The 26,888-nt window shown below is 37.9% G+C and overlaps 1 protein-coding gene across 1 annotated transcript in view; it reads right to left on the minus strand.

Moving 5' to 3' along the window:
• Positions 1–2,100: 2,100 nt before the first annotated feature.
• Positions 2,101–26,888, minus strand: part of ANOS1 (anosmin 1) — a 195,979-nt gene continuing 171,191 nt past the window's right edge. Inside the window, exons 11-14 of the mRNA XM_044287280.1 lie at positions 25,957–26,128; positions 20,109–20,329; positions 19,472–19,613; positions 2,101–4,335 (exon numbers count right to left, since the gene is read on the minus strand). Coding sequence (XP_044143215.1) covers positions 4,277–4,335; positions 19,472–19,613; positions 20,109–20,329; positions 25,957–26,128 — 594 coding nt within the window. The 3' untranslated portion in view covers positions 2,101–4,276. The remainder of the gene's footprint in view (positions 4,336–19,471; positions 19,614–20,108; positions 20,330–25,956; positions 26,129–26,888) is intronic.

The raw sequence follows: 26,888 nt of genomic DNA on the forward strand, positions 1-26,888 counted from the left end.
AAAAAGACAAACACTAAAAACAATAAAATATTACAAAGTATAATAAAAATACTTTTTCTTTTTACATTTAGGGATAGTTTATTTCATAAACATTATGTACAAATTCTAACATTGATATTGGCAACATAGGATACTATTTACATTTACAAATTTCTTTACAAAATCATCTTTACACTTGTTTTCTTTAATTTCATAAACTTTACGAGTGGAACAAAACAATTTTTTTCTCTAACATATAAATAAATATGTGAAGGCTGTGACATTAGCCATGCTTGCCAGTAGAGAATATTTTTTCTATGTTCAAACAGATATAGATACAGAAAAGGTCATTGTGCAGGTGAATCTATTTAATGATTAGCGATTGTATGCAGATATAGTCAGGAAACATTTAATGTGCTTCAATGAATCATGCCTACAACTGAAGACTTACAGATTGACATGCACAACACGTAGAAAACACAATAAGTAGCATCCGCATGTATACATTTATAATGTTAAATAAAATAGTCATATTACGACGTGCATCATTTTATTCAAATCTGGGCAATTACTACAGAGCTCCTTCTTTATGCATAAGGTTACATCTGTATGGCAGTATGGTGATGGGAAAATAAAATAGAACATAAAGGAACAGTGCTTAGATGGCTAGTATTCAGCTACTGGAAGAAAATTCCCAATTATTTGCCAAACGTGTAAACTTGTTGCATATGCCAATACTGAATTAGATACAAATGCTTTGCACATGGATTTATTCAATTTAATACACACAATAAAGGTCTGATATTATATGGATTTAGGATGTATTTAAATTTTTGGGGGCAATTTTACAACAAAAATAGCAAATTGGCATTTCTGTTACTGGGTTCACCTTGCACAATAAATATTGTTATATTATAATAGTTTGGACAGTGATACCAAATACCTTTTTCTTTACTTACCTTTAAAATCTTTATATTTTATTGTTTATTTTCATATATAAAAGTAACTTGAATCTTTAATAATTGTGTTTCCTGTATATTAAAAACCTTTTTTTCCTTAGTGAACTAGTACATGCAATCTTCTGATAGCTTGTACTATTGACGGCAATAGAATACTATTGCAATCTAGGGGATTTTCACAAGTTGCCTGTCAGCTCTTGCCCCAGGCTGTCATAGCAACCAATCAGAGCCTGTAAATTCATCTTGAGAGTTTCTGATAGGAGGGCAGGGGGAGGCCCCTCCTTCTGCTTACCCCTACTTGTTTGCTATTAACAGTACTGTTATTGTGTTAATGGGTTAAAAATAATGGTATAAATACTTTATGTCCATAAAAGTTATCCCATTTGTATAGAGCAGAAAAGTGTCTCTAAATAGGCAAAGACAAAGCGACATACAAATGCTCTTCTCAGTGAAATTCTTACCCCTCTGTCAGTTTTTGGCAGTTTGTCATTTGATTGGCTGAGTTTCTCACACAATGTGGCATCACCACTTTGGCTGACGTCACTACCACAAGGACCCACAGTAATTTTATTTTGCATCAGGGCTGCACCTTTTAATTTTGGCAAAATAGTTAAAACCTATTTAAGGAAATAGTTATGGTGATCTAACAATCGTCACTATTTCACAAATTCTGCCAATTAAGAACATCCTTTTACTAAATACAGTAAATTATATTTAGTGGGAGTTATTACCATATTTTTTGCTCTATAAGGTTTTTGAGGAGGAAAATGGGAAAAAAATATTTTTAACCAAAAGGTGTGCTTTTGGTGGGTTTTGAATTAATGGTGGTCTGTGCATGACACTATTATGGGGGATCTGTGGATGACGCACTGTCATGTGGGGGATCTGTGGATGGCACTGTTATGGGGACCTGTGGATGGCACTGTTATGGGGGATCTGTGGATGGCACTGTTATGGGGCATCTGTGGATGGCACTGCTATGGAGCATCTGTGGATGGTACTGCTATGGGGTGGGGGATCTGTGGATGTCATTGTTATGGGGTGGGGGATCTGTGGATGGCATTTTTATGGGGTGGGAGATCTGTGGATGGCACTGTTATGGGAGGGATGTCATCCACAGATCCCTCTCATAACAGTGTCCCCCAATACACCGGCCCTCTGCTCACCGCAGTATTTATAGACATTAATCCTTATCCTGTTAATACGTTTAACTAAAGCTGCGCTCTCCCCTGTTCCTCTGTAACAGTACAGCCCCCAGTTCCGGACTCCAGCCCCTCCTCTCTCCCGGCAGACTGCGATGTAGAAGGAAGCATTCACCCCATAAAATGCAGGGGCATTTCCCCCCACTTGTTTTGGGCGAAAAATACGCATTAAGCAGCACCAATCTTGATTTATTTACTTATTATGAGATATGGAGTGATATGCAGATAATTACATTTTTCATTGTTTTAAAATGATATAACTAAGAAAAGTATAAAACAAAACAAAAATATAGCAAAAATATAAAAAGATCGGAGCATTGCTTGATATAATTGCATAGGCAAGCCATATTTTTTTTTTGCTTTCATTTCTTAGCATTGATTTAAAAGTAATACAGTGGCTTAAAAAATATGTATTGTGTATTTATTTATGGATTTATTAATTATGTGACTGAATTTATCAATGTGTACAAATAATGTATTATTGGTATGTACATTTCTGACTTTTGTTGATATGCATGATGCATGTATTTGTGGGTTTATTTGTGTTAGCCTGCATGTGTTCTCACATCTATTTTGATTGATTTGGGTGCATGATCAGGTGTATAGCATTGGTATGTCCATTGCTTTTTGGTCTTTTTAAACATTTTTGTGTATATAATTCAGAGAATAGTGTTAGCTAGTAGCCATTTGTGTGTAGACTTGGTTGTATTGTGCTGTTTTGTTGGTTGCTATTTGTATGCTTGAGTTTCAGTCAATGTCTAATTTTAGTTATTTGGTTGTTGTGATATTATTTTCAGAAAATATTCGGTGTAAGCTTTTACACAGTACCATTTGTACGAGGGCAGTAATGTTATTTCAATTGTATGTTAATGTAATATTACTTTGATTACTATTCATTTCCCAGACATAATCCCATTTTTAAATATTCATGTATTTTGTAACCACTTCCATGATAGCATAAAATAAATTCTAAGCAAGTTAAACTATAAAAAAAAGCTGAACTACTATTTTAGATTGACAAAGTGGTCTAAATACTAATTAAAAAAAACATTATAAATACTTGGATTCATATCTGTATATTTATCGACTTTTGTGAAATTGTCTTAAATTCCATATATTACATACATACAGAATACAAATAATAAGAGTACTAGTTTTTATGATCAAGACAATGCACATGTGATGTAAAATGAACTAATATAAGCTAAGCTAATAGAATTTTCAAGCTGATTCCTATAAATAGTAACAATGATTAAATATAACACATTTCAAGCTACTAAAATTATTTTTCAAAATATGTTTGAAGGCTTTCCAGATATGGCTATAGGTATCGTTATACATTAACATACATAACCACTGGAAGACATTGCCTTGAAACCCAGAGATGTAACTTAATAAAAATAAAATTAGATATAAACAATAAATATGGTATATCTTCATTTTTAGTATGACTGCCAATGATATTAACTGCTGCATATCATGAACATCACAAGATATGTAAGCAACATACAAGCACATGAATTTAGCTGATAGGTAGCTAATAAATTAAATATTTTCTGTATATTGAGTTGGTAATTTTGAGGTGAACTAAATCCTTGGTTTCAACACCTTTGTGTAAAATAGTAGTTATATATGGCTAAACAATCTATTTACTGTCATACAGGTTCTGCCCAGTTAGTCCATTGGACCAGCATTCTGCAATGCTAAGTTTTACATTGTTTGCATATCTTGTGGCTTCCATTTTTTTCTAAACTGGTCTCACCCTATATCTTAATAATTATTTAAGCATCTATATTAAGCTGTATTTACAATATATAATATTCACAGAATCAATAACTACATGGAATAAATGATACACATACCGTAAAAAACAGAAGTGCCATATAAAACACTTTCCAATCTATGTGAAATACAATAAAACAACACAAGCTGAAAATCTATCCTTCAATATATGCTACACAATGCATACTGGGACTTGAGAAGAAGACACATTGAATATCCAGGACAATACGAAGCAGACATAGCTTCCTGTTTTCATGAAATTGTGAAAGCTCCATTTAAAATTCTGCATTGTCCTTCCAAGAGTACGTTGGTTATCATGCAAAATTCTGCTCACATACTTCTGGATACAAAGCTTCAAAATTTTTCTGGAGATGGTTTGTAATGATGAGGATGGTGTTGCTTCATATGAGGCCCTAAAACACAAAGCAATAATTGTAAGCATATGAACTGCAGTTTTTACTTCCAAGATGCTATCTTTCAGTGTTTCCAGTTTTGTAAGTGCCTGTGTGAGTTGCCTCATATTCCTTCTACAACGTAGTATAGCCTGAGGAAGGACCCAAGGAAAAAGAGGATATTGATTACCATTTTACTATCACTATCGTGAAACTCTGATGGAATTAAAATATTGGGTCTGTCCCCTTTATTTAGCATATATAACTAATGCTAAAGTATTAGTGGTGTCTACTAAAGCTTAATGTAACTTTAAACCATACCTTAGCTGCTTTTATTTCTGTTTCCAATACCCCCAAAAAGGGATTTGATGAAAATACAAATAAAGCACCAAGTGCCCAGGGGGCATTTTCAATATTACAAAGAGCTCAAGCCCTCATCTTCTCTCAGTCCCAGTTACTCAGCCTTGTGCTCTCAAGACTGTCCCCTCTGCCAGCCTCAGCATTGATCCCCTTCCCCCTGCGTGTGATGTACCTGTAGTTGAGCCACTACATCCAAATCTCATGCATTAAAGACCTCAGCGGTGTGGCACATGTGCCATACACTGTAAGACTGATGCTCACAGTATGTACTGTGTCAGGCTTTGGCTCCTTGGAAGACTGAAAATGCCTTGCCGGGCACTTAGTTTCTTATTTGCGCATCTATCAATGCTATTTTTCCGGTGGATAGGAAAGGGCGATAAAGGTACCAAAAGTACAGTTTAAATGATGCTGTCGCGCACATTAGTACGTTGGCATTACTGTAGTTATATATGCTGAATATAGGCATCAAACTCCCTTTTGCAGCAAAATGCTGTTTGAAATTGTTCTCTGTTCTTGGAAACTCATACACTTCAGCATGAAAAATTTAAATTACTTTTAAAACAGGATCTAAAAAACAAAGCATAAAATTATTTTTTAAAATAGCAAATTAAAATAGTGATTCCAACTACAACCAATCTTCTTAATTGTACAACCTGTATTAGAAAAATGATTGGTTAAATTTGGAAACTAGGAAATGCCCCTGATTTAATTTTGTTTTTAAAGGGGTATTCCTATTGTGGTCAGAGTTGTGGAATCAGCAGAGTAGGCTGTGCTACAATATTTATATGCCTCATAGACAACTGAAGACAACTAGCGACACTATTTCTGTAACTCGTCAACTATGGAAACATCCCACTTGCCTGTTAATGTAGTTGTGAACATCTCTAATCACTATATCCAGACAGTTAGTGGGCTTGATTTAGACATAGGTGCAGGTCATATCTTTTAGACATTTATGGTTAATCTTGTGGATATGCCATCAATTTTTGAGATAGAAAAAGGCCTTTACTGTAAGTGTTATTTAGCACTGTTTAACCTTATAACAAGTCCAATTAATTTGCAGGTGTTCAACCAAAAACAGGGCATATTCTAGTCCAAGGAGTAAATAATCAAATACAACCTCGGTAACACTCGGTAACACTCGGTAACACTGACATGGAAAAAGATCTAGGAATTTTAATAAACAGCAAACTAAGCTGCAAAAACCAGTGTCAGGCAGCTGCTGCCAAGGCCAATAAGATAATGGGTTGCATCAAAAGGGGCATAGATGCCCGTGATGAGAACATAGTCCTACCACTTTACAAATCATTAGTCAGACCACACATGGAGTACTGTGTACAGTTCTGGGCTCCAGTGAACAAAGCAGACATAGCAGAGCTGGAGAGGGTCCAGAGGAGGGCAACTAAAGTAATAACTGGAATGGGGCAACTACAGTACCCTGAAAGATTAACAAAATTAGGGTTATTCACTTTGGAAAAAAGACGACTGAGGGGAGATCTAATTACTATGTATAAATATATCAGGGGTCAGTACAGAGATCTATCCCGTCATCTATTTATCCCCAGGACTGTGACAATGACGAGGGGACATCCTATGCGTCTGGAGGAAAGAAGGTTTGTACACAAACATAGAAGAGGATTCTTTACGGTAAGAGCAGTGAGACTATGGAACTCTCTGCCTGAGGAGGTGGTGATGGTGAGTACAATAAAGGAATTCAAAAGGGGCCTGGATGTATTTCTGGAGCGTAATAATATTACAGGCTATAGCTACTAGAGAGATATCGTTGATCCAGGGATTTATTCTGATTGCCTGATTGGAGTCGGGAAGGAATTTTTATTCCCCTAAAGTGAGGAAAATTGGCTTCTACCTCACAGGGTTTTTTTGCCTTCCTCTGGATCAACTTGCAGGATGACAGGCCGAACTGGATGGACAAATGTCTTTTTTCGGCCTTATGTACTATGTTACTATGTTACTAACCTATACACAACACAGGCACAACATAAACAATGATATACATTTTCTAGCAAAGCAGCAAACATAATTAGGAACCTTTTATAAGCTGACAAATATTTCAGATGCAAATGTTGTAGATAGACACAATAGATCAAAATAAAAACTATAAGGATCATTTGATATATTTAACATAGAAACATAGAAACATAGAAACATAGAATGTGTCGGCAGATAAGAACCATTTGGCCCATCTAGTCTGCCCAATATATCTGAATCCTATGAATAGTCCCTGGCCCTATCTTATATGAAGGATAGCCTTATGCCTATCCCATGCATGCTTAAACTCCTCCACTGTATTTGCCGCTACCACTTCTGCAGGAAGGCTATTCCATGCATCCACTACTCTCTCAGTAAAGTAATACTTCCTTATATTACTTTTAAACCTTTGCCCCTCTAATTTAAAACTGTGTCCTCTTGTGGTAGTTTTTCTTCTTTTAAATATGCTCTCCTCCTTTACCGAGTTGATTCCCTTTATGTATTTAAAAGTTTCTATCATATCCCCTCGGTCTCTTCTTTCTTCCAAGCTATACATATTAAGGTCTTTTAACCTTTCCTGGTAAGTTTTATCCTGCAATCCATGGACCAGTTTAGTAGCTCTTCTCTGAACTCTCTCTAGAGTATCTATATCCTTCTGGAGATATGGCCTCCAGTACTGCGCACAATACTCCAAGTGAGGTCTCACCAGTGTTCTGTACAGCGGCATAAGCACTTCACTCTTTCTACTGCTTATACCTCTCCCTATACATCCAAGCATTCTGCTGGCATTTCGTGCTGCTTTATTACATTGTCTTCCCACCTTTAAGTCTTCTGAAATAATTACTCCTAAATCCCTTTCCTCAGATACTGAGGTCAGGACTGTGTCAAATATTCTATATTCTGCCCTTGGGTTTTTACGCCCCAGGTGCATTATCTTGCACTTATCCACATTAAATTTCAGTTGCCAGAGTTCTGACCATTCTTCTAGTTTTCCTAAATCCTTTTCCATTTGGCGTTTCCCTCCAGGAACATCAACCCTGTTACATATCTTTGTGTCATCAGCAAAAAGACAAACCTTACCATCGAGGCCTTTTGCAATATCACTTATGAAGATATTAAACAAAATTGGTCCCAGTACAGATCCCTGTGGAATCCCACTGGTAACATGACCTTGTTTTGAATGTTCTCCATTGACTACAACCCTCTGTTGTCTGTCACTCAGCCACTGCCTAATCCACTCAACAATATGGGAGTCCATGCTCAATGACTGCAGTTTATTGATAAGTCTTCTATGTGGGACAGTGTCAAAAGCCTTACTAAAATCTAGATATGCGATGTCTACTGCACCTCCACCGTCTATTATTTTAGTCACCCAGTCAAAAAAATCTATAAGATTTGTTTGACATGATCTCCCTGAAGTAAACCCATGCTGTTTTTCATCTTGCAATCCATGGGATTTTAGATGTTCCACAATCCTATCCTTTAATAGGGTTTCCATTAATTTGCCTACTATTGATGTCAGACTCACTGGTCTATAGTTGCTCGATTCCTCCTTACTACCTTTCTTGTGAATGGGCACGACATTTGCCAATTTCCAATCTTCCGGGACGACTCCTGTTACTAATGATTGGTTAAATAAATCTGTTAACGGTTTTGCCAGCTCACCACTAAGCTCTTTTAATAATTTTGGGTGTATCTCATCAGGCCCCTGTGACTTATTTGTCTTCACTTTAGACAGCAAACTTAGAACATCTTCCTCTGTAAAGACACATGCATCAAACGATTTAATAGTCATCCTTTCTAGTGGAGGTCCTTCTCCTTCTTTTTCTTTTGTAAAAACTGAACAGAAGTATTCATTAAGGCAGTCGGCTAGCCCTTTATTCTCTTCTACATACCTTCCGTCCTTTATTTTTAATTTAGTTATTCCTTGTTTTAATTTCCTTTTTTCATTTATATATCTGAAGAATGTCTTATCCCCTTTTTTCATAGACTGAGCTAGTTTTTCTTCTGCCTGAGCTTTAGAAGTTCTTATAACTTGCTTGGCCTCTTTCTGCCTAATCTTGTAGATTTCCTTATCTTCATTGCTCTGGGTTTTTTTATAATTACAAAATGCTAGCTTTTTATTTTTAATGATTTGGGCCACTTCTGCTGAGTACCACAGTGGTCTCTTCCTTTTTTTGCTTTTACTGACAAGTCTAATGCAATTTTCTGTTGCCTTCAATAATGCACCTTTTAAGTAGTCCCATTTCTCCTGGACTCCATGTAATCCGTTCCAGTCTGATAAGGACTCATTTATGACTAATTTCATTTTTGAAAAGTCTGTTTTTCTAAAATCTAAAACTTTTGTTTTTGTGTGGTGGGACTCTTTCACAGTTCTTATATTAAACCACACTGACTGGTGATCACTAGATCCCAAGGTTTCGCCTACAATGACATCATATACCGAATCCCCATTTGTGAATATCAAATCCAAAATGGCCTCCCTCCGGGTTGGCTCCTCAACCATTTGTTGTAGGGATAACCCCAGTAGGGAATTTAGAATATCTGTACTCCTGGTAGAACTTGCTATTTTGGTTTTCCAGTTTATATCTGGAAGATTGAAATCTCCCATAATGATAACTTCTCCTTTCATTGTCATTTTAGCTATTTCTTCAACTAGTAGATCATCTAGTTCTTTAACTTGATCAGGTGGTCTATATATCACACCTACACGAGTTACTGCATGATTAGCAAACTGCAACGTAACCCAAACTGACTCTATGTTGGCCTCACCAACTTGTATTAGGTTAGATTTAATGCTATCTTTCACATACAGGGCCACTCCTCCTCCTTTCTTGCCTTCTCTGTCTCTTCTGTATAAAGAGTACCCTGGTATGGTTATGTCCCAGTCATTTCTTTCATTAAACCATGTCTCCGTAACAGCCACTAAATCTACATTCTCAGATGCCATTATTGACCCAAGTTCATTGATTTTTTTACCTAAACTGCGAGCATTTGTAGAGAGGACTCGGAGCTTATCATTTCTTACCCTCTGTGCTTCTGACCTGTTCTGGCATTGTTTCGGGGGGCAATTGGACTCTTTTATTTTCACTCTTTTGCCCCCCCTTCCTAGTTTAAATACTCTTTCGCAAATTCTTGGAGTTGTTCACTAAGTACATTTGTTCCTTTGAGAGAAAGATGCAAACCATCTTTTTTGTACAGTTCCTTTCTATTCCAAGTAGAGCTATTATGAGAAACAAAGCCAAATCCTTGCTCTTGACACCATTTACCAAGCCATATGTTGAACTCCTTTATGCGCCTCTGCCTATCATTCTGAACATTATGCACAGGCAGAACTTCAGAAAATGAAATGGTGGATGCAAAATCCTGTACGTCATTACCAAGTGTGATAAAAGATTTTTTCACCTCTGACACTTCATTGCAAGCCAGGTCATTTGTCCCTAGATGGACAAGAACATCCACGTCCCCTTCCTGCTTTGCTTGCTTAACAATATTAATAATACGTCTTCTATCTCTTCTAGCAGTAGCCCCAGGGAGACATCTCACAAAACCATTTTCTTTAAGCTCCACACTTCTTATGATTGAATCACCCAGCAACAGCTGCTTCCTTTGAGACTTCACTTTATCTTTTTTGTCCTTGGCTGCAGTCTTGCATACATTAGACATAGGAGTCGATGGTTTCTCACCCTCTGTGCTTGAGTCCATATCCATGTTGTCCTTACATTCTGAGAGTGCTGCAAATGATTTTGGAGAATCACCGACTGTGGGACATGTCTTCTATCTACCACTCTAAGTCTTCCAGAACCTACAGTAACCCATCTGCCATTTCTGGGGGTCCTCTGTGGCAGTGGCATTGCAGCAGTCCTAGCTGGAGTTTGTTTAACAGATAATGTAAATATCTCAGATTTCAAAAATGCAATTTCCTGCTGCAGTAAGGAGAACTGTCTACAGATCTGACAGCATCCGAATCGCCAAAGAGTGGAACATGAAATAAATGCACAACAATTCCTGCACTGAACCAAGTCTGCCATTTTAAAGAGGAGAAAAAAAAAAATTAAAAAAAAAAATAAAAATTGGTAAATTTAAATCAAACAAATCTTACCTTCTTTTTGTATTGATTCCACCTTCCAGCCTACCTCCTGGATATCTCCTGCAATATCTCTTCACTGTACTTAATGTAGTACTTGAAGGTAGAACTTGCAGCTAATGAATTAGGCCAGCTAATGAGTCTGTCTCTATATATACACACACTCCTTCACAAGCTCCTCCCCCAGCAACAAATGTAACGCCTCAATGAGCTAGGCTCATTAGCAAACGCACAATAGCAAACACCTGAATAAATTCCTTACCTCTTCTCAAGCAATGGTTAGCAAAAGAACACACAGATGAGCCAGTTGCAAACTCCAAGCCAATCTCTTGCAATATCTCTTCAGTCTCCTGCAATATCTCTTCACTGTACTTAATGTAGTACTTGAAGGTAGAACTTGCAGCTAATGAATTAGGCCAGCTAATGAGTCTGTCTCTATATATACACACACTCCTTCACAAGCTCCTCCCCCAGCAACAAATGTAACCCCTCAATGAGCTAGGCTCATTAGCAAACGCACAATAGCAAACACCTGAATAAATTCCTTACCTCTTCTCAAGCAATGGTTAGCAAAAGAACACACAGATGAGCCAGTTGCAAACTCCAAGCCAATCTCTTGCAATATCTCTTCAGTCTCCTGCAATATCTCTTCACTGTACTTAATGTAGTACTTGAAGGTAGAACTTGCAGCTAATGAATTAGGCCAGCTAATGAGTCTGTCTCTATATATACACACACTCCTTCACAAGCTCCTCCCCCAGCAACAAATGTAACCCCTCAATGAGCTAGGCTCATTAGCAAACGCACAATAGCAAACACCTGAATAAATTCCTTACCTCTTCTCAAGCAATGGTTAGCAAAAGAACACACAGATGAGCCAGTTGCAAACTCCAAGCCAATCTCTTGCAATATCTCTTCAGTCTCCTGCAATATCTCTTCACTGTACTTAATGTAGTACTTGAAGGTAGAACTTGCAGCTAATGAATTAGGCCAGCTAATGAGTCTGTCTCTATATATACACACACTCCTTCACAAGCTCCTCCCCCAGCAACAAATGTAACGCCTCAATGAGCCAGGCTCATTAGCAAACGCACAATAGCAAACACCTGAATAAATTCCTTACCTCTTCTCAAGCAATGGTTAGCAAAAGAACACACAGATGAGCCAGTTGCAAACTCCAAGCCAATCTCTTGCAATATCTCTTCAGTCTCCTGCAATATCTCTTCACTGTACTTAATGTAGTACTTGAAGGTAGAACTTGCAGCTAATGAATTAGGCCAGCTAATGAGTCTGTCTCTATATATACACACACTCCTTCACAAGCTCCTCCCCCAGCAACAAATGTAACGCCTCAATGAGCTAGGCTCATTAGCAAACGCACAATAGCAAACACCTGAATAAATTCCTTACCTCTTCTCAAGCAATGGTTAGCAAAAGAACACACAGATGAGCCAGTTGCAAACTCCAAGCCAATCTCTTGCAATATCTCTTCAGTCTCCTGCAATATCTCTTCACTGTACTTAATGTAGTACTTGAAGGTAGAACTTGCAGCTAATGAATTAGGCCAGCTAATGAGTCTGTCTCTATATATACACACACTCCTTCACAAGCTCCTCCCCCAGCAACAAATGTAACGCCTCAATGAGCCTAGGCTCATTAGCAAACGCACAATAGCAAACACCTGAATAAATTCCTTACCTCTTCTCAAGCAATGGTTAGCAAAAGAACACACAGATGAGCCAGTTACAAACTCCAAGCCAATCTCTTGCAATATCTCTTCAGTCTCCTGCAATATCTCTTCACTGTACTTAATGTAGTACTTGAAGGTAGAACTTGCAGCTAATGAATTAGGCCAGCTAATGAGTCTGTCTCTATATATACACACACTCCTTCACAAGCTCCTCCCCCAGCAACAAATGTAACGCCTCAATGAGCCTAGGCTCATTAGCAAACGCACAATAGCAAACACCTGAATAAATTCCTTACCTCTTCTCAAGCAATGGTTAGCAAAAGAACACACAGATGAGCCAGTTGCAAACTCCAAGCCAATCTCTTGCAATATCTCTTCAGTCTCCTGCAATATCTCTTCACTGTACTTAATGTAGTACTTGAAGGTAGAACTTGCAGCTAATGAATTAGGCCAGCTAATGAGTCTGTCTCTATATATACACACACTCCTTCACAAGCTCCTCCCCCAGCAACAAATGTAACGCCTCAATGAGCCAGGCTCATTAGCAAACGCACAATAGCAAACACCTGAATAAATTCCTTACCTCTTCTCAAGCAATGGTTAGCAAAAGAACACACAGATGAGCCAGTTGCAAACTCCAAGCCAATCTCTTGCAATATCTCTTCAGTCTCCTGCAATATCTCTTCACTGTACTTAATGTAGTACTTGAAGGTAGAACTTGCAGCTAATGAATTAGGCCAGCTAATGAGTCTGTCTCTATATATACACACACTCCTTCACAAGCTCCTCCCCCAGCAACAAATGTAACGCCTCAATGAGCCAGGCTCATTAGCAAACGCACAATAGCAAACACCTGAATAAATTCCTTACCTCTTCTCAAGCAATGGTTAGCAAAAGAACACACAGATGAGCCAGTTGCAAACTCCAAGCCAATCTCTTGCAATATCTCTTCAGTCTCCTGCAATATCTCTTCACTGTACTTAATGTAGTACTTGAAGGTAGAACTTGCAGCTAATGAATTAGGCCAGCTAATGAGTCTGTCTCTATATATACACACACTCCTTCACAAGCTCCTCCCCATTATAAACCCATTATAAAAAATCATATGAAATATTATTTGACATTGTACTATGTATTGTACTATGAAAGTTAAATTTTACCTACAGTTTCAATTAACCAATGACATGTTATAGAGACATACCATATAAGAAGCTTATATCAGCCAAGGTCAAGGTTCGGATACCCCACTGATCACTAAAACTAAGAGGCAGAAATACTCATCTGAGCACTGTGCCCCTAAGAAGCCTCTACCTTTACTCTAGGAGGCAAGATTCTGTGTATATTAGGTATGCATTTTCTATAGCCTGTCAACTGTCCTACTCAAGGAAGCTTTCAAAGGGGTATATTGCTCAGCCTAGTATTTCTGACTATTTCTTCCAATGATCAGTGAGGGTCTCCAAACCCATACTGGCATAAACGTTTAAGCAGTTTATATAAACAAGTGTTATCCTATAATAGTACCTTGGTTTGGGACAACCCTAAAATTGACAACTATTACTATACCCCAAAGTGAGGGGCTTCAGAACTCTAAAGATCCTCTTAAATGTAAAACAATTGGGAATCTGGCAACTGTCAGCAAATAATCCAAATCATAACATGTTACTCCTTTTTTTAATTTTTTTCCCTCTAAATACTAAATGTAAGTTAGTAGAAATATTGCTTAGATCACTTTTAAAATGCTATTTTAAAATGACTTTCCACCTGCTAGAGGAAAAAGCAAATGGCATTCCATTCAAAGAAAAGCAAAACCAAATGCCAGCAGGCAGATCCAAATAGGTGAGATTAAAGGTGAATTTAGAATCAATCATTCTTGGTTGGGTGCACAATGCAGCCTTTACACTGCAAAGAATGTAAACTGAAGGAAGAATGTAACAACAAACACAGTTTTGGGCGTAATTGCCAATTACACTGGCTTTCTGTGCAGCTGTGTATGATAATGGTACGTGTTCTCATCACCATCCTAATTGTTTTGCATCTCATAACTGTTTTGTGTTTTAACATTCCAAAGAGTATGCTTTGAAATGTTTCTGGAAAACCTCCTGATTTTTTTTTTTTCCATCAGCCTCTTTTTTTCTTGTTTAAATTAATCATGAATTCAGTAGTGAAAAGCATGTAAAAAACAGGGCATGATCCAATATATGAAGCAAATCATACAACCCCATGTTGCTGCCAAGATGAATCATGACATAGCAAGATACAAATGTTATCAATGTCCAAACTGTCATCAACAAAAAGTTGAAAGTGGTTAAGCCTGCAAAAATCTTGTCATCTCCCTTAGGCCTCGTTCACACTTCAGTGTTTGGTCAGTGATTTCCATCAGTGATTTGTGAGCCAAAACCAGAAGTGGAGCCTCCACAGACATGAGGTAGAAGGGAAAGATCTGCTCCTGTTCTGTGTTTAGAGCTGCACCTGGTTTTGGCTCACAAATCACTGATGGAAATCACTGACCGAACACTGACGTGTGAATGAGGCCTTAATCATGAACATACTATATTACAGTATGCTAGGAGCTTGTTTGTACATAGGTACATAGCTGATCTGGAGCACCATGCTTGACTAAAACATACGTAGTTCTGTCAACTTTTATAAGAGTCAATTATCCAAACACCCAAAGATCACCAAACCTTGTGTTTGAAATTAAAATCATTTTAGAAAAGATAGTCCTCATTTAATGGAGGGTCAACTAAGATCACCAAACCTTGTGTTTAAAATTAAAATCATTTTAGAAAAGATAGTCCTCGTTTAATGGAGGGTCAACTAAGGTTATTAAAAATAATTTAGTGTAGAGAAGATCAGGTACTAGAATTTGTGAGGACTTAAAGAAGATTAATTTTACACAATGCTTAAAAGACATATGCATGAGGCTCCCCTTTCAATTAGATAGTGGATATACAACACAGATTGTTATAAAGTAATGTGCAAAAATGTTAGGCAGGTGTGGAAAAAATATTGCAAAGTAAGGATGCTTTCAAAAATAGAAGTGTTAATAGTTTATTTTTATCAATTAACAAAATGCATACTCAAGAGAAATATAAATCAAATCAGTGTTTATGTGACTGTCCTTTGCCTTCCCAACCATGTTTTTGAAGGACCTTGGCAAGAACATCATTCCAAATATCTTGGAGAACTAACTTCAGATATATTGTGGATGTAGGCTTGCTTAAATCTCATTATAGACTTGATGTTGATATCAGAGCTCTATGAGAACCATACAATCACTTCCAGGACTAATTGATTTATTTACACTGAAGATAGTTCTTAACTACATTGGTTGTATGTCTGAGGTCATTGTCTTGTTGCTAAATACATTTGGAGCCATTCAGACTCTTCCGTGATGGTACTGCATGACGGATAAATATCTGTCTATATTTCTTAGCATTGAAGACAATACTGATCCTGGACATATCCTCAACTCCATGTGCTGAAGTGCAGCCCTAAACCAAGACTCTTCACCATGTCTCACTGTTGCCTGCAGATACTCATTATTGTACAGCTCTCCAGTCTTCTTTTTAGAAAACACATTTTCTTCTTCTATAGCCAAATATTTCAAATTTTGACTAATCAGTCCAGGGCACCTGCTGCCATTTTTCTGCAACCCAGTTTCTTAGTTTTCATGCATAGTTGAGTGTTTTGCCTTGTTTCCATGTCGAAAGGTATGGCTTTTTGGCTGCAATTCTTCAATGAAAGCCACTTCTGGGGAGACTTGTCCAAACATTGGTGTAGCTGGATCCCACAGGTTTCTGCCAGTTCTGAGATGGTTACACTGCTAGACATCTTTCGATTTTGAAGTGAAGCAAGCATGATGTGTCTTTTATCAGCTGCTCTGTTTCTACGGTTCTAAGCGTGGTCAGAATTAATGATGTTCTCAATGCTTATCCATTAAACAATTCCACCACGGAGGTATCTGATTGGCTCTTTTTCTGCAGTAGGACAATGACTCCAAACATACAATGTAATTAAGGGGCATCTATCAGCGGATTTGTACCTATGAAATTGGCTGACCTGTTGCTTGTGTGCTTGGCAGCTGAAAGAATCTGTGTTGGTCCCATGTTAATATATGCCTGCATTGCTGAGAAAATGATGCTTTAATATATGTAAATGCATAATGGAGGCATTGCCGTTACACCTAGAGGCTCTTCTGGGCATCATAGTTAACAGCTAATAAACAGGGTTTTTAATATTATTTGGGTAGTTTGGTTGAAGTCTTGGGGGTTGGGCTTCAACTGACCATATATTGATAGCCTACACTAAGGATAGGCCATTCATTAAAAATGACAAGGAAAATGTCATGCACTCTTTCTATTACACCTGTAAAACCCATTGGACTAGTGTTGAATGAACAAAATTAGGCCTGATTCACACTGCCGGCAGTAGTTCTAGCAGGCTGTACTAGCAGAAAACAGCCTGCCAGACCTCTCTGGATCTAGCATTGCCATATATTACCAGAATTCAGGCTGGCCCCATTGACTATAATGGGGTCAGGTGGAGAACCGGCATGCAGCTCTGTCTGTGATTGCCAGCATCTGTCCCACATGGAGTCCAGGCATCTGACTGTCTTATGTCTTAGCAGCTCTTTTCTGTGATTGCCATACATTTGTTCCGTTATGCACCAGAATTGGTTATCTTGCAGGTTTCAGCCAAGTGCTGTGGGACCATCCCAGGAGGAAGAAACCCACAGTAAAGTCTATCCCCACCATCAGAGCTACTGTAAAGTTTGGGGGTTTACTTAGACAACGCTTCTAGGGTTTGGCCCCAAGTCAAACCAGTGCACTTGGTCCAGTGGTTATTTATCTGCCACTGTTTACCCTGCTTATTTGTCCAGACTTATCTCTTTTGTGTTTGATCATGTTTAATAAAGTTTTGTTTTGTCTTCTATGATCTGTTTGCGTGGTTTTTGCTTGCTAGTGATATCATCAGGGGTTCTGTTGACCCCTAGAACATGCAGTATAGGACAATGATCCCAAGCATACTAGAAAATCTACAACAGAATGGCTGAAAAAGAAAAGAACGGAGGTGCTGCGATGGCCCTAAGTCCAGACCTAAACCCAATTCAAATGTTCTGGCAGGACCTTAAGAGAGCTGTGCATAAAATTCCTCCCAAATGACGTTAGAGACTGATAAAGTCTACAGAAACTTTCAATTCAAGTTGTTGCTGCTAAAGGTGGTTCTACAAGCTATTGATTCATGGGGTGTACTTAATTTTTCACATAAGACATTTCCATTTTGGCTTCATTTTTGTTGATTAAACGATGAAATGGTAGAATTTCTCTCTTGTGCATTGTTCATTTGAAGATGTAGTGCATTGTTGCATCAGAAGGGGCATAGATGCCCGTGATAAGAACATAGTCCTACCACTTTACAAATCACTAGTCAGACCACACATGGAGTACTGTGTAGAGTTCTGGGCTCCTGTAAACAAGGCAGACATAACAGAGCTGGAGAGGGTCCAGAGGAGGGCAACTAAAGTAATAACTGGAATGGGGCAACTACAGTACCCTGAAAGATTATCAAAATTAGGGTTATTCACTTTAGAAAAAAGACGACTGAGGGGAGATCTAATTAGTATGTATAACTATATAAGGGGTCAGTACAGAGATCTATCCCATCATCTATTTATCCCCAGGACTGTGACTGTGATAAGGGGACATCCTCTGCGTTTGGAGGAAAGAAGGTTTGTACACAAACATAGAAGAGGATTCTTTACGGTAAGAGCAGTGAGACTATGGAACTCTCTGCCTGAGGAGGTGGTGATGGTGAGTACAATAAAGGAATTCAAGAGGGGCCTGGATGTATTTCTGGAGCGTAATAATATTACAGGCTATAGCTACTAGAGAGGGGTCGTTGATCTAGGGAGTTATTCTGATTGCCTGATTGGAGTCGGGAAATAATTTTTTATTCCCCTAAAGTGGGGAAAATTGGCTTCTACCTCACAGGTTATTTTCCCTTCCTCTGGATCAACTTGCAGGATAACAGGCCGAACTGGATTGACAAATGTCTTTTTTCGACCTTATGTACTATGTTACTATGTATTTACCTAACTTTAAGACCTTCTAAGGACCAGTTTTTTTAAAATTATATCCTGATATGTAAAACCATAGAATTCAAAGAGAATGTACATTGTTTTTCTCATAACTGTATATGTAAAATGCTTTGTCTTGCAGAATAATATAGGCACAATATTCATCTTTTACTAAAAGGGTAATTTGAAGAGCGACAAATTTCACGCAATGCATCTAGAGTGATGTATGGAAAAATCGCATAGAAATATTGGGATTGATGGCCCAAGATGTTTTTTTTCTACCAAATAACCATCCCTAATTTTATATATTGAACATGCACATCCAGCATCAGTAAATTACTGTACTCCTTTGACCTGTTATCTGTGCAAGTAGCAAGGGTGAACAGCTGCCAAATCCATTTGGGAAGGGCAATGAAATCAGAGTGGAAAGAATATAACCTGAGTTTTTTTTATAGCTGTGTATTACGCTGTTATTAGCTATAAGTGACTTATACAAGGAATTTGATTTTTATTTATGTTGGTTTGCTGAAATAAATAGTATTTAGTAAATATGTTATACTTTCTTGCATGGATGGATTCATGACAGGGCAAAAGAGGCAGTTGCCCAGGGGCCCTCTTGCCATTCTCACTCTGAGCATCATTAAATTCAAATGATTTGAAACATGCCTCTGATACACTGTAATATAAGTTTAAATATGTGTCAGAAATGTTGCTCATGCAGCTAATACTTTATTAATACTTACTACTAGTTACTAGCTGTTGTAACTCCATTTATGTACACACTGCTAACTAGACAAAACCTTCTGGATGAACATGCATGTTTATTGAAATTTCAGAAAAAGGGACCAGGCTTGTTAATATCGATAGTGGCAGACCAATCGTGTGCTTGGGATGCCAGAGATTAGGAGGCCCCCTGCTAGCTACTAACTGATGGCTTAAAAAATTTACTTACGGTGAGGTAAAGGGGGAAGTATATCTGGAGTCCTAAATGTCTTTATTGTAGCTGGACCTTCACCTCCGGTTGTTAAAACTTGAACTTCCAGTCGGTAAAGCATTGAAGGCCTAAGATTATGGACCGTAAGAACATAATGATCCTGTTTGAAATAGATAATATATGTAAGACTTTTTAAAAAAGACTTCCCAAAGGGCTACAATACAATGCAAATGCAAAAATAAAAGGGTATTCTAGCTGTTAAAAGTTATGCCTTATCCAAAGGATAGGGGGTAACTATTGAATAGGTGTGGGTCCTACTGCTTGGACTCGCATCGATCATGAGAACAGGTACCCTGTACCCCTCGGAGCATCCCGAAATTAATGGATCAGCAGTTTGAAAATGTGCACCACTGCTCCATTCATCTCTACAGGAGTCCATGAGACAGCAGAGAAAAGCTCTTTGCTATTTCCAGAACTATCATAGAGGTGAATGGAGCAACAGGTTGCATGCCAGACCTGTCACTTCAAGGGGCTCTGAAGGGTACCTGTTATCATGATTGGTGGAGGTACCAAAGGTAGGACCCCATCAATCTAATAGTAATCTCCTGTGAATAGGAGCTAACTTTTAACAACCCCTTTGATTATTCACACTTACCGCTGGCAATATCTGAGACTGTGAAATTATACTATTTGGTAGGCTGTTTTGTCGGCTTTCTGTTGTGACTTCTGCCCATGTGACTTGGAATCCTGTCATAGGTTGATGAAGGTTTAATTTGGATAATTTCCATGAAAAATGTCCCGTAATGTTTCCCTCTTGGACATTAAAAGAAGCAGATAGATTTTCAGGTTTTGCCAACACTTTAGGGACAACTTGTCCTAAAAGAACCCCAAAAAATTGACAAATTTCAATAAGTCATACTATGACTAAAATACAAGTGAGAAATACAGAAACAGCAATAATATCTACACTGTTAAGTTTATCTTACTTAAATTAATACAGTATATAGATTTATAAACTGTAAGAAAGATTAGAATGATCTGACAGCATTTTATTAATGTGTTTCAATGTGGCTTCTGTGACCTACTTCACATGTAGCCTAAATAAATTTAATATGTTAATTGTAAAAGAAATGGAGGTATAAATAATGTATACATAGACTGAATTTGTTTCAGCCTGGCATGAATATATAAATATCTACAGATGGGTTTATAATCTATACTGAATGTAAAACAGGTAGTGTAGATATCTATAAAATCATATGAACGGGTAGAAAAAATTTACTCTAAATTCAGAAAAGCTGTCCATGAACAGTAATAAACCATGCCGTAAACATCAAGAATTCTATCAAGAGCATTCCACTTTATAATTTAAATTGAATTTTATCCAGTAGGAGCAAAATAGGATTTTTTTTTTCTATTTTAGGGTCAGTTATCAAATTGGAAGATAATTTGTTGATACATTATTAAAGTGGTTGTCTGGGTTCAAAATCCTATTGTAAATGCCCAATAAGGGAATGCTGAGTTAATATAAAGGAATCGCCCAACTAAGACAATTATTCATATTCCAATGGCTGCATAGAGCATCTCTCACTTTTAAAAACCTGACATGTCTGTGGATTATATGAACCGTCCCATTTTATTTAAATGAAAACTATGCAATGCTTCTTTTCTCCTGTGGTGGTGCTGTAGCAATATTGAACACTTACTGTCAGTATCCCTGGCAATCAGCTTTTAATCTAAAGAACCAACAAAAGGGGGTTGCCCAAAGAACACAAGTACAAAAAATATATTTAGCAAAACATGTGTAACTAGACGAAGGACCCAGCTTTGCATGGGCATATTTCATCTATTTAATTTAATGTTTGTGTGTGTTGTTAAAAGATATCAACAGTATCCCCGACCTCTATAACAGTGACCTCCAACACCCTTCACCAATTACCACTGATCCCCCCCACAGTGCCCAGCCTCCTTAAAATGGGACCTCCCCTCCATAGCAGCCCACCCCCTTAACTTGGAATTACAAAGCAGCCTGCCCCTTTAACAGTGCGTTCCACAGCACCCCACCCCATTGACAGTAACCTCCACAGGGGCCCACCCACTTAACAGTGACATCTACAGCACCTGCCCCTTAACACTGACCATAGGTTACAGTCCCCTTAACTGTGACCTCCACCATTCCAGACCCCTTAACAGAGACCTCCTCAGCGACTACCCCTTTAACAGTGACTGCCACAGTACTCCGCTCACTTAAAAGTGACCTCCACTGTGCCTCGCTTTCTTAACAGTGACATCACTGCCTTAACATTGACCTCACAGTACCCCGCTGCCCCTTTAATAGTGGACTCCACAGTCCCCTCCTCCCTTCACAGTAACATCCACAGCAACCCCCTCTAACAGTGACCTCTACAGCAGCCGCCCCTTTATTAGTGACCTCCGCAGTACCCCATATCCTTAACAGTGATTTTCACAAACCCCCCCTCAAAAGTGACCTCCACAGCTGCTGCCCCTTTAATAGTGACCTCCACAGTCCCCCACCCTTAACAGTAATGTCCACAGCACCCGTACCTTTAACAGTTACCTCCACAGTGGCCGGCCCTTTATTTGTGACCTCCACAGTACCCCATCTCGTTAACAGTGATTGCCACAATAATCTGCCCCTTAACAGTGACCTCCACAGAGCACCGTTCCCTTAAAATGTGACCTCCACAACACCCTGCCCCCTTAACAGTGACCTCTACAGCACCCCGCCTCTTAACACTGACCTCCATAGCGGAACATCCCCTTAACTGTGACCTCCACCATTCTCTTCCCCCTTAACAGAGACCTTCACAGTGCCCGCCCCTTTAACAATGACCTACACAGCATCCCGTCCCCTTAACAGTGACCTCCACATCAGCTGCCCCTTTATTAGTGACCTCCACAGTACCCCATCTTCTTAACAGTAATTTCCACAACACCCCGCCCCCTTAACAGTGTCCATTACAGCAATGTGCACCTTAACACTGACCTCCTTAGCAGACTGTCCCTTTAACTGTGTCATCCACAACTCCCTGCCCTTTTAAAGCTGACCTAAAGCAGTGAAGAAAAATGGCTGGGTTGTTATGGAAACCTGGTCTAAAACTGTGTGTATGTAGCTTCTGTGAGCTTCTATTGGCTGATAAGGGTCATGTGATCGTGTGTATGGCAGTTGGGATATGAGGAGAAAGACCTGCAGGCTTCTATTGGCTAATGTAGGTCATGTCATGTGACATTTTGCATTTTTTTGGAATATCTCAGGAACAATACGTGCTAGAGACCTGAGACCTGGTCTAAAACCTTCCTGGAAACCTGATGTACCTGTGTGCCAAATCTGCGATTGTAAATGCAAAGGTGCAGATTCCTTTAGTGGACATACACATATACATACATACACTCAGCTTTATATATTAGATGCAAATCTGTGGTCTGAAAGAATGGTCCCATAGTTACAATGCCATAATTAGACCATATCCAGTTCTTATCTGAAATTGTCCTTGCAGTGCAATTACATTATTTCATACTAATATACTATACAGTGATCAGCTGATCATGCAAGTGGTTATTTTCTAAAAAGGGGTTGTCTTAATGAGACAACCTCTCTAACACAAGACACACTGCTAGGTTGTTATAATCCTTACTCTGGGAATTTATTCTGTGGGAAACATTTGAAGTCGGTTTTGCTTCAGTCTTCTTTGGTGTACTTTATGCCACATTTATCAAACGTTGCATGTTGTTTGATAAATGTGTCTTATCCTTCAACCTAAGACTTTTGTCTAGAAAAGCGACTCCAGTTTTCCACTCCACCCTCCTACTGGAGTGACATGGTGACTTTTTAGTGACTTTAAAAAAAAGTCTCAATGATAAATCTGTAGTGAATCCCATTTATACAGCTAACCACACCCACCTTCTCACCTATATTTTAAAAGTAGAGTGAGTGAGAGGTGTAAAAATGCAAAAAGTCCAACATTTTTGCACTTGAGCCCATTCACCCTGGAGTCAAGGCGTGATAGATCAGGGCCTTTGTTTCCTATTTTTTAATAGCATTCCAGCTGCCAGTGTAAACTCATTTCTAAGTCTTAAGTACATTAAAAACATTTATATGCACAAATTGACTACACTTTTTACTAAATGTCATTACCTTGTCTGCATCTAGGAGGGACATGTTTATATAGAACTCACAAAGTAATCCTATGTAATTCATAGTGAAATTGGATCATAAGAGAATATTTTTTTTCTATTTTCTTTGTCTCTAATATTTGTTCTTTGCATTCAATGTTGTCTTTGCAAGGCAAATAATGTTCTGTAAGTTCTCCAAATGCATTACGAAAATGAGCTAACTCCTTGAGTAAGGGCATATTTTTCAACAATGAAAGCCTTTACCAATATCTGGCAGGACTTCACAAACATTTCTGCGAATTACAGTAAACTTCAATGCTAAATCTCTGTAAAAGCAACAGGGGTATAAAAGCATGCTAACTGAACTTCAACACCTCACTACACACAAAAAAGGTCTCTATTTTTTCTGTGCTTTTAGGTTTTTTAAACATCAATTGGAAATGATTTGCAATAAAAGTGACTTGCTTAACCCCAAAAAACTTGAAGAGTTTACATTCCATTATGATACAAGGGAATCTATTCCAAGAACATCAAAGCTACATAAGTTTATTTAGTAGTACAAAAATGTTCTTTGGGTATAGCCAGGTGTTTTTTCATTTTCAAGTTGCATAGAGGGTTTCAATAGAATTGGTAAATATAGGAATATAGGGAATTTTTTCCTCTTGACTTCTTTCATTCTCTGTTGTATCTAGCCTTACATTACCTTTTCAATTACAGACATAGCATTAGTTTGCATAAACACTACATTTTATGGCACCTCAAAAAAATAAATAAAAATAAAATAAAATCTATTAAAATCCTTCAATTCCTATTTAATATATAATGGTATGTGTGTATATGGAATGAGGGATACAAAACATTAAATGTACAACTAACATTATCTAATATAGTAAAAGAAAGCCTGTAACAGAAAGCTGCACACAGTCTCTTGTGCTGGACCTCTTTAACTTTATCCAGCTGTAAGCCTTAAAAAACTGCTGAAATTAAAAATAATAAAAAAGTTACCTAATATATCTGACGAATGCTGTGAAACAGCTAGGGACATAAAGGATGGTGGCACACCAAGAAAGGTGCTGCAGAATAGTGGGTGACTACATTGGTAAACACATAAAAGTAGAGATCTATAGTGGTTCTGTTGCCAGGTAATTACTCATGAATGGATGTTCACAGTCTCTTTTTTTTATACAGAAAATGTAAAAATTTAAATGGCTGTCCAATCTTTTTAAATAGGTCCCAACATGCAAAAAGAGGAATATTAGGCACTTATTGCAATGTATACGCTAAAGTACCTCCCTCTAAGGGCTTTATTCATTCTTCTACCTCATTCTACTCTGCGCATTGCCAGGGAATAAGGCCATAGCTATTGTTTATCATGGTGTCTGGCTTGTGCTGTACAAGGAACACTACTTGCATCTGTTGTGACTGAGATTGCAAGAGCATGTATAGTCATTCATGAGTGCCTGCTCCCATCTTGGCTACCTCTCACTGAGAGTCAAGTTTCTGTAGTAGAGCTCCAGGGCATGCTTCGTAGACCTAGAGCTGTACTACAGTGCACTCATTCCATCTTCAAAGCTCCAATGCCCAGTGCTGTGAAACAAAAGAAAAAGATCCACTGTCAGTGATGTACTGACAGACACTAGCAGGCTGCAGAGAGGCTCAGCCTGCTAGGCATACACTTATGGCAAGCCTGGAGCTTTCATTAAGCCCCAGGCTGATATACAAATATATCGGCCCATCACAATCTTATTTGCGACTTACAGATGGGTGACAGACGGAGCTCGCTCCCTCTAAACCACTGAGATGCCAGAGTCACTATTGAACGGCCAGGATCGGCACTTTTGCTGGTCAGGGCCATTAGTGACGCTATATCATATATATAGGGGGACCTTCTGAAGTAGTGATGTAATCATGAGTTAAAAATTCTAATCAGTTTTATTGCAAAGCACTGTAAAACATAACAAAAAAGGAAAATATGTTTTTAAGTAAAAAACTGGACTTACTAATAGACAGAGTCATTGAAAGAATTATCTTAAATTATCAATAAGAGTTTGCTTTGTTCTAGAAGCTGTGCTATTTTAGGAACATGGGTTATGTCACCTATTGCAACTAAATATTCACTTAATTACCAGATACAGCCCATAATGTGGTGTATTGTACTTTAGTTCCTTTGAAAATATCCATTTCACATATGGTGCTTTTAACGAAACGTTCAACACTTGATAATATTATACATTTAATGGAAAACAGCATGGCAAAGACAGGCCAATTATGTGATTCATTTTGATACAATTCTTCGAAATGGAGCAACACTGTTCCAAAACACAAAATAAACTTATTTGATCCCAGTTTCTGGTCAGACTATTTCTTACCTCCTTCAGTTGGACAGTTGATGTGTTTGTGGCTTTTGCCTTTCAGTCCTGAACAGGGAGGCGTTGTGAAGAATATGCTTTCAGCTTTTAAGTGGCCCTTAGATCTAGCTGGCTGTATTGTCACTTTGTACTTGCATGAAAATAATAATCCTGGCAGGATAATGTGATGATCCTATATGGGAAAACACATTTGGTTCACACACAAAAATAAGTAAAAATGAACAATAGACAGTACTTGTACTGATAATCTGTTTGTTGCAGACAATGCTTACTTTGGATAATTTCTCATATTATGTTAAACAAATATCTGAATCACTAACTACCACCATTGCAATCATTGATTAAAACATATTATAAACTTTCAGGTGGTCATTTATCAAACAGAAATACATCTAAATTAGTATTATTTGTGGTGCAGATTGTGGTGCAAAGGTCTTTTGCACTGCAATCTTCAACTTCTCTCTGCTAGTGCCAGGTCTAAAAAAGGGGCTACCCATTTTTTATGCCTGAATTAGGCGTAGAAAATGGTCTAAGTGTAAGACAGCTAGGAAGCTGTCTTACATTTAGAAGTGGCTGAGGATCCGTCAAAGTTATGTAGAAGCTGGTATAGAGGTTATTTAGACTGGCATCTAAAAACTCTTTAAAATTATGTTTTAACCCTTGAGGATGTTACCTAGATTAGACCTTTAAAATTAAAAAGTTTTTTGTTGTTATTTATTCACCGCATTCCAAAACCAGAACTTTTTGTAGCAATTACAGTGACACTAAATTCATATAGTTTTTTATTTCTGTTTTACTACTTTTATAAACATTCTACATTATATTTTATAAACGTTAAAAAATGCTTTGTGTTGTCATGTTCCAACAGCCATATACTGTATGTATATTTTTTACCATTAATAAAGCTTTAATGTAGTTTAAGCTACTTTCAC

This window comes from Bufo gargarizans, chromosome 3 (assembly GCF_014858855.1).
Source record: "Bufo gargarizans isolate SCDJY-AF-19 chromosome 3, ASM1485885v1, whole genome shotgun sequence".
Classification (NCBI taxonomy): domain Eukaryota; kingdom Metazoa; phylum Chordata; class Amphibia; order Anura; family Bufonidae; genus Bufo; species Bufo gargarizans.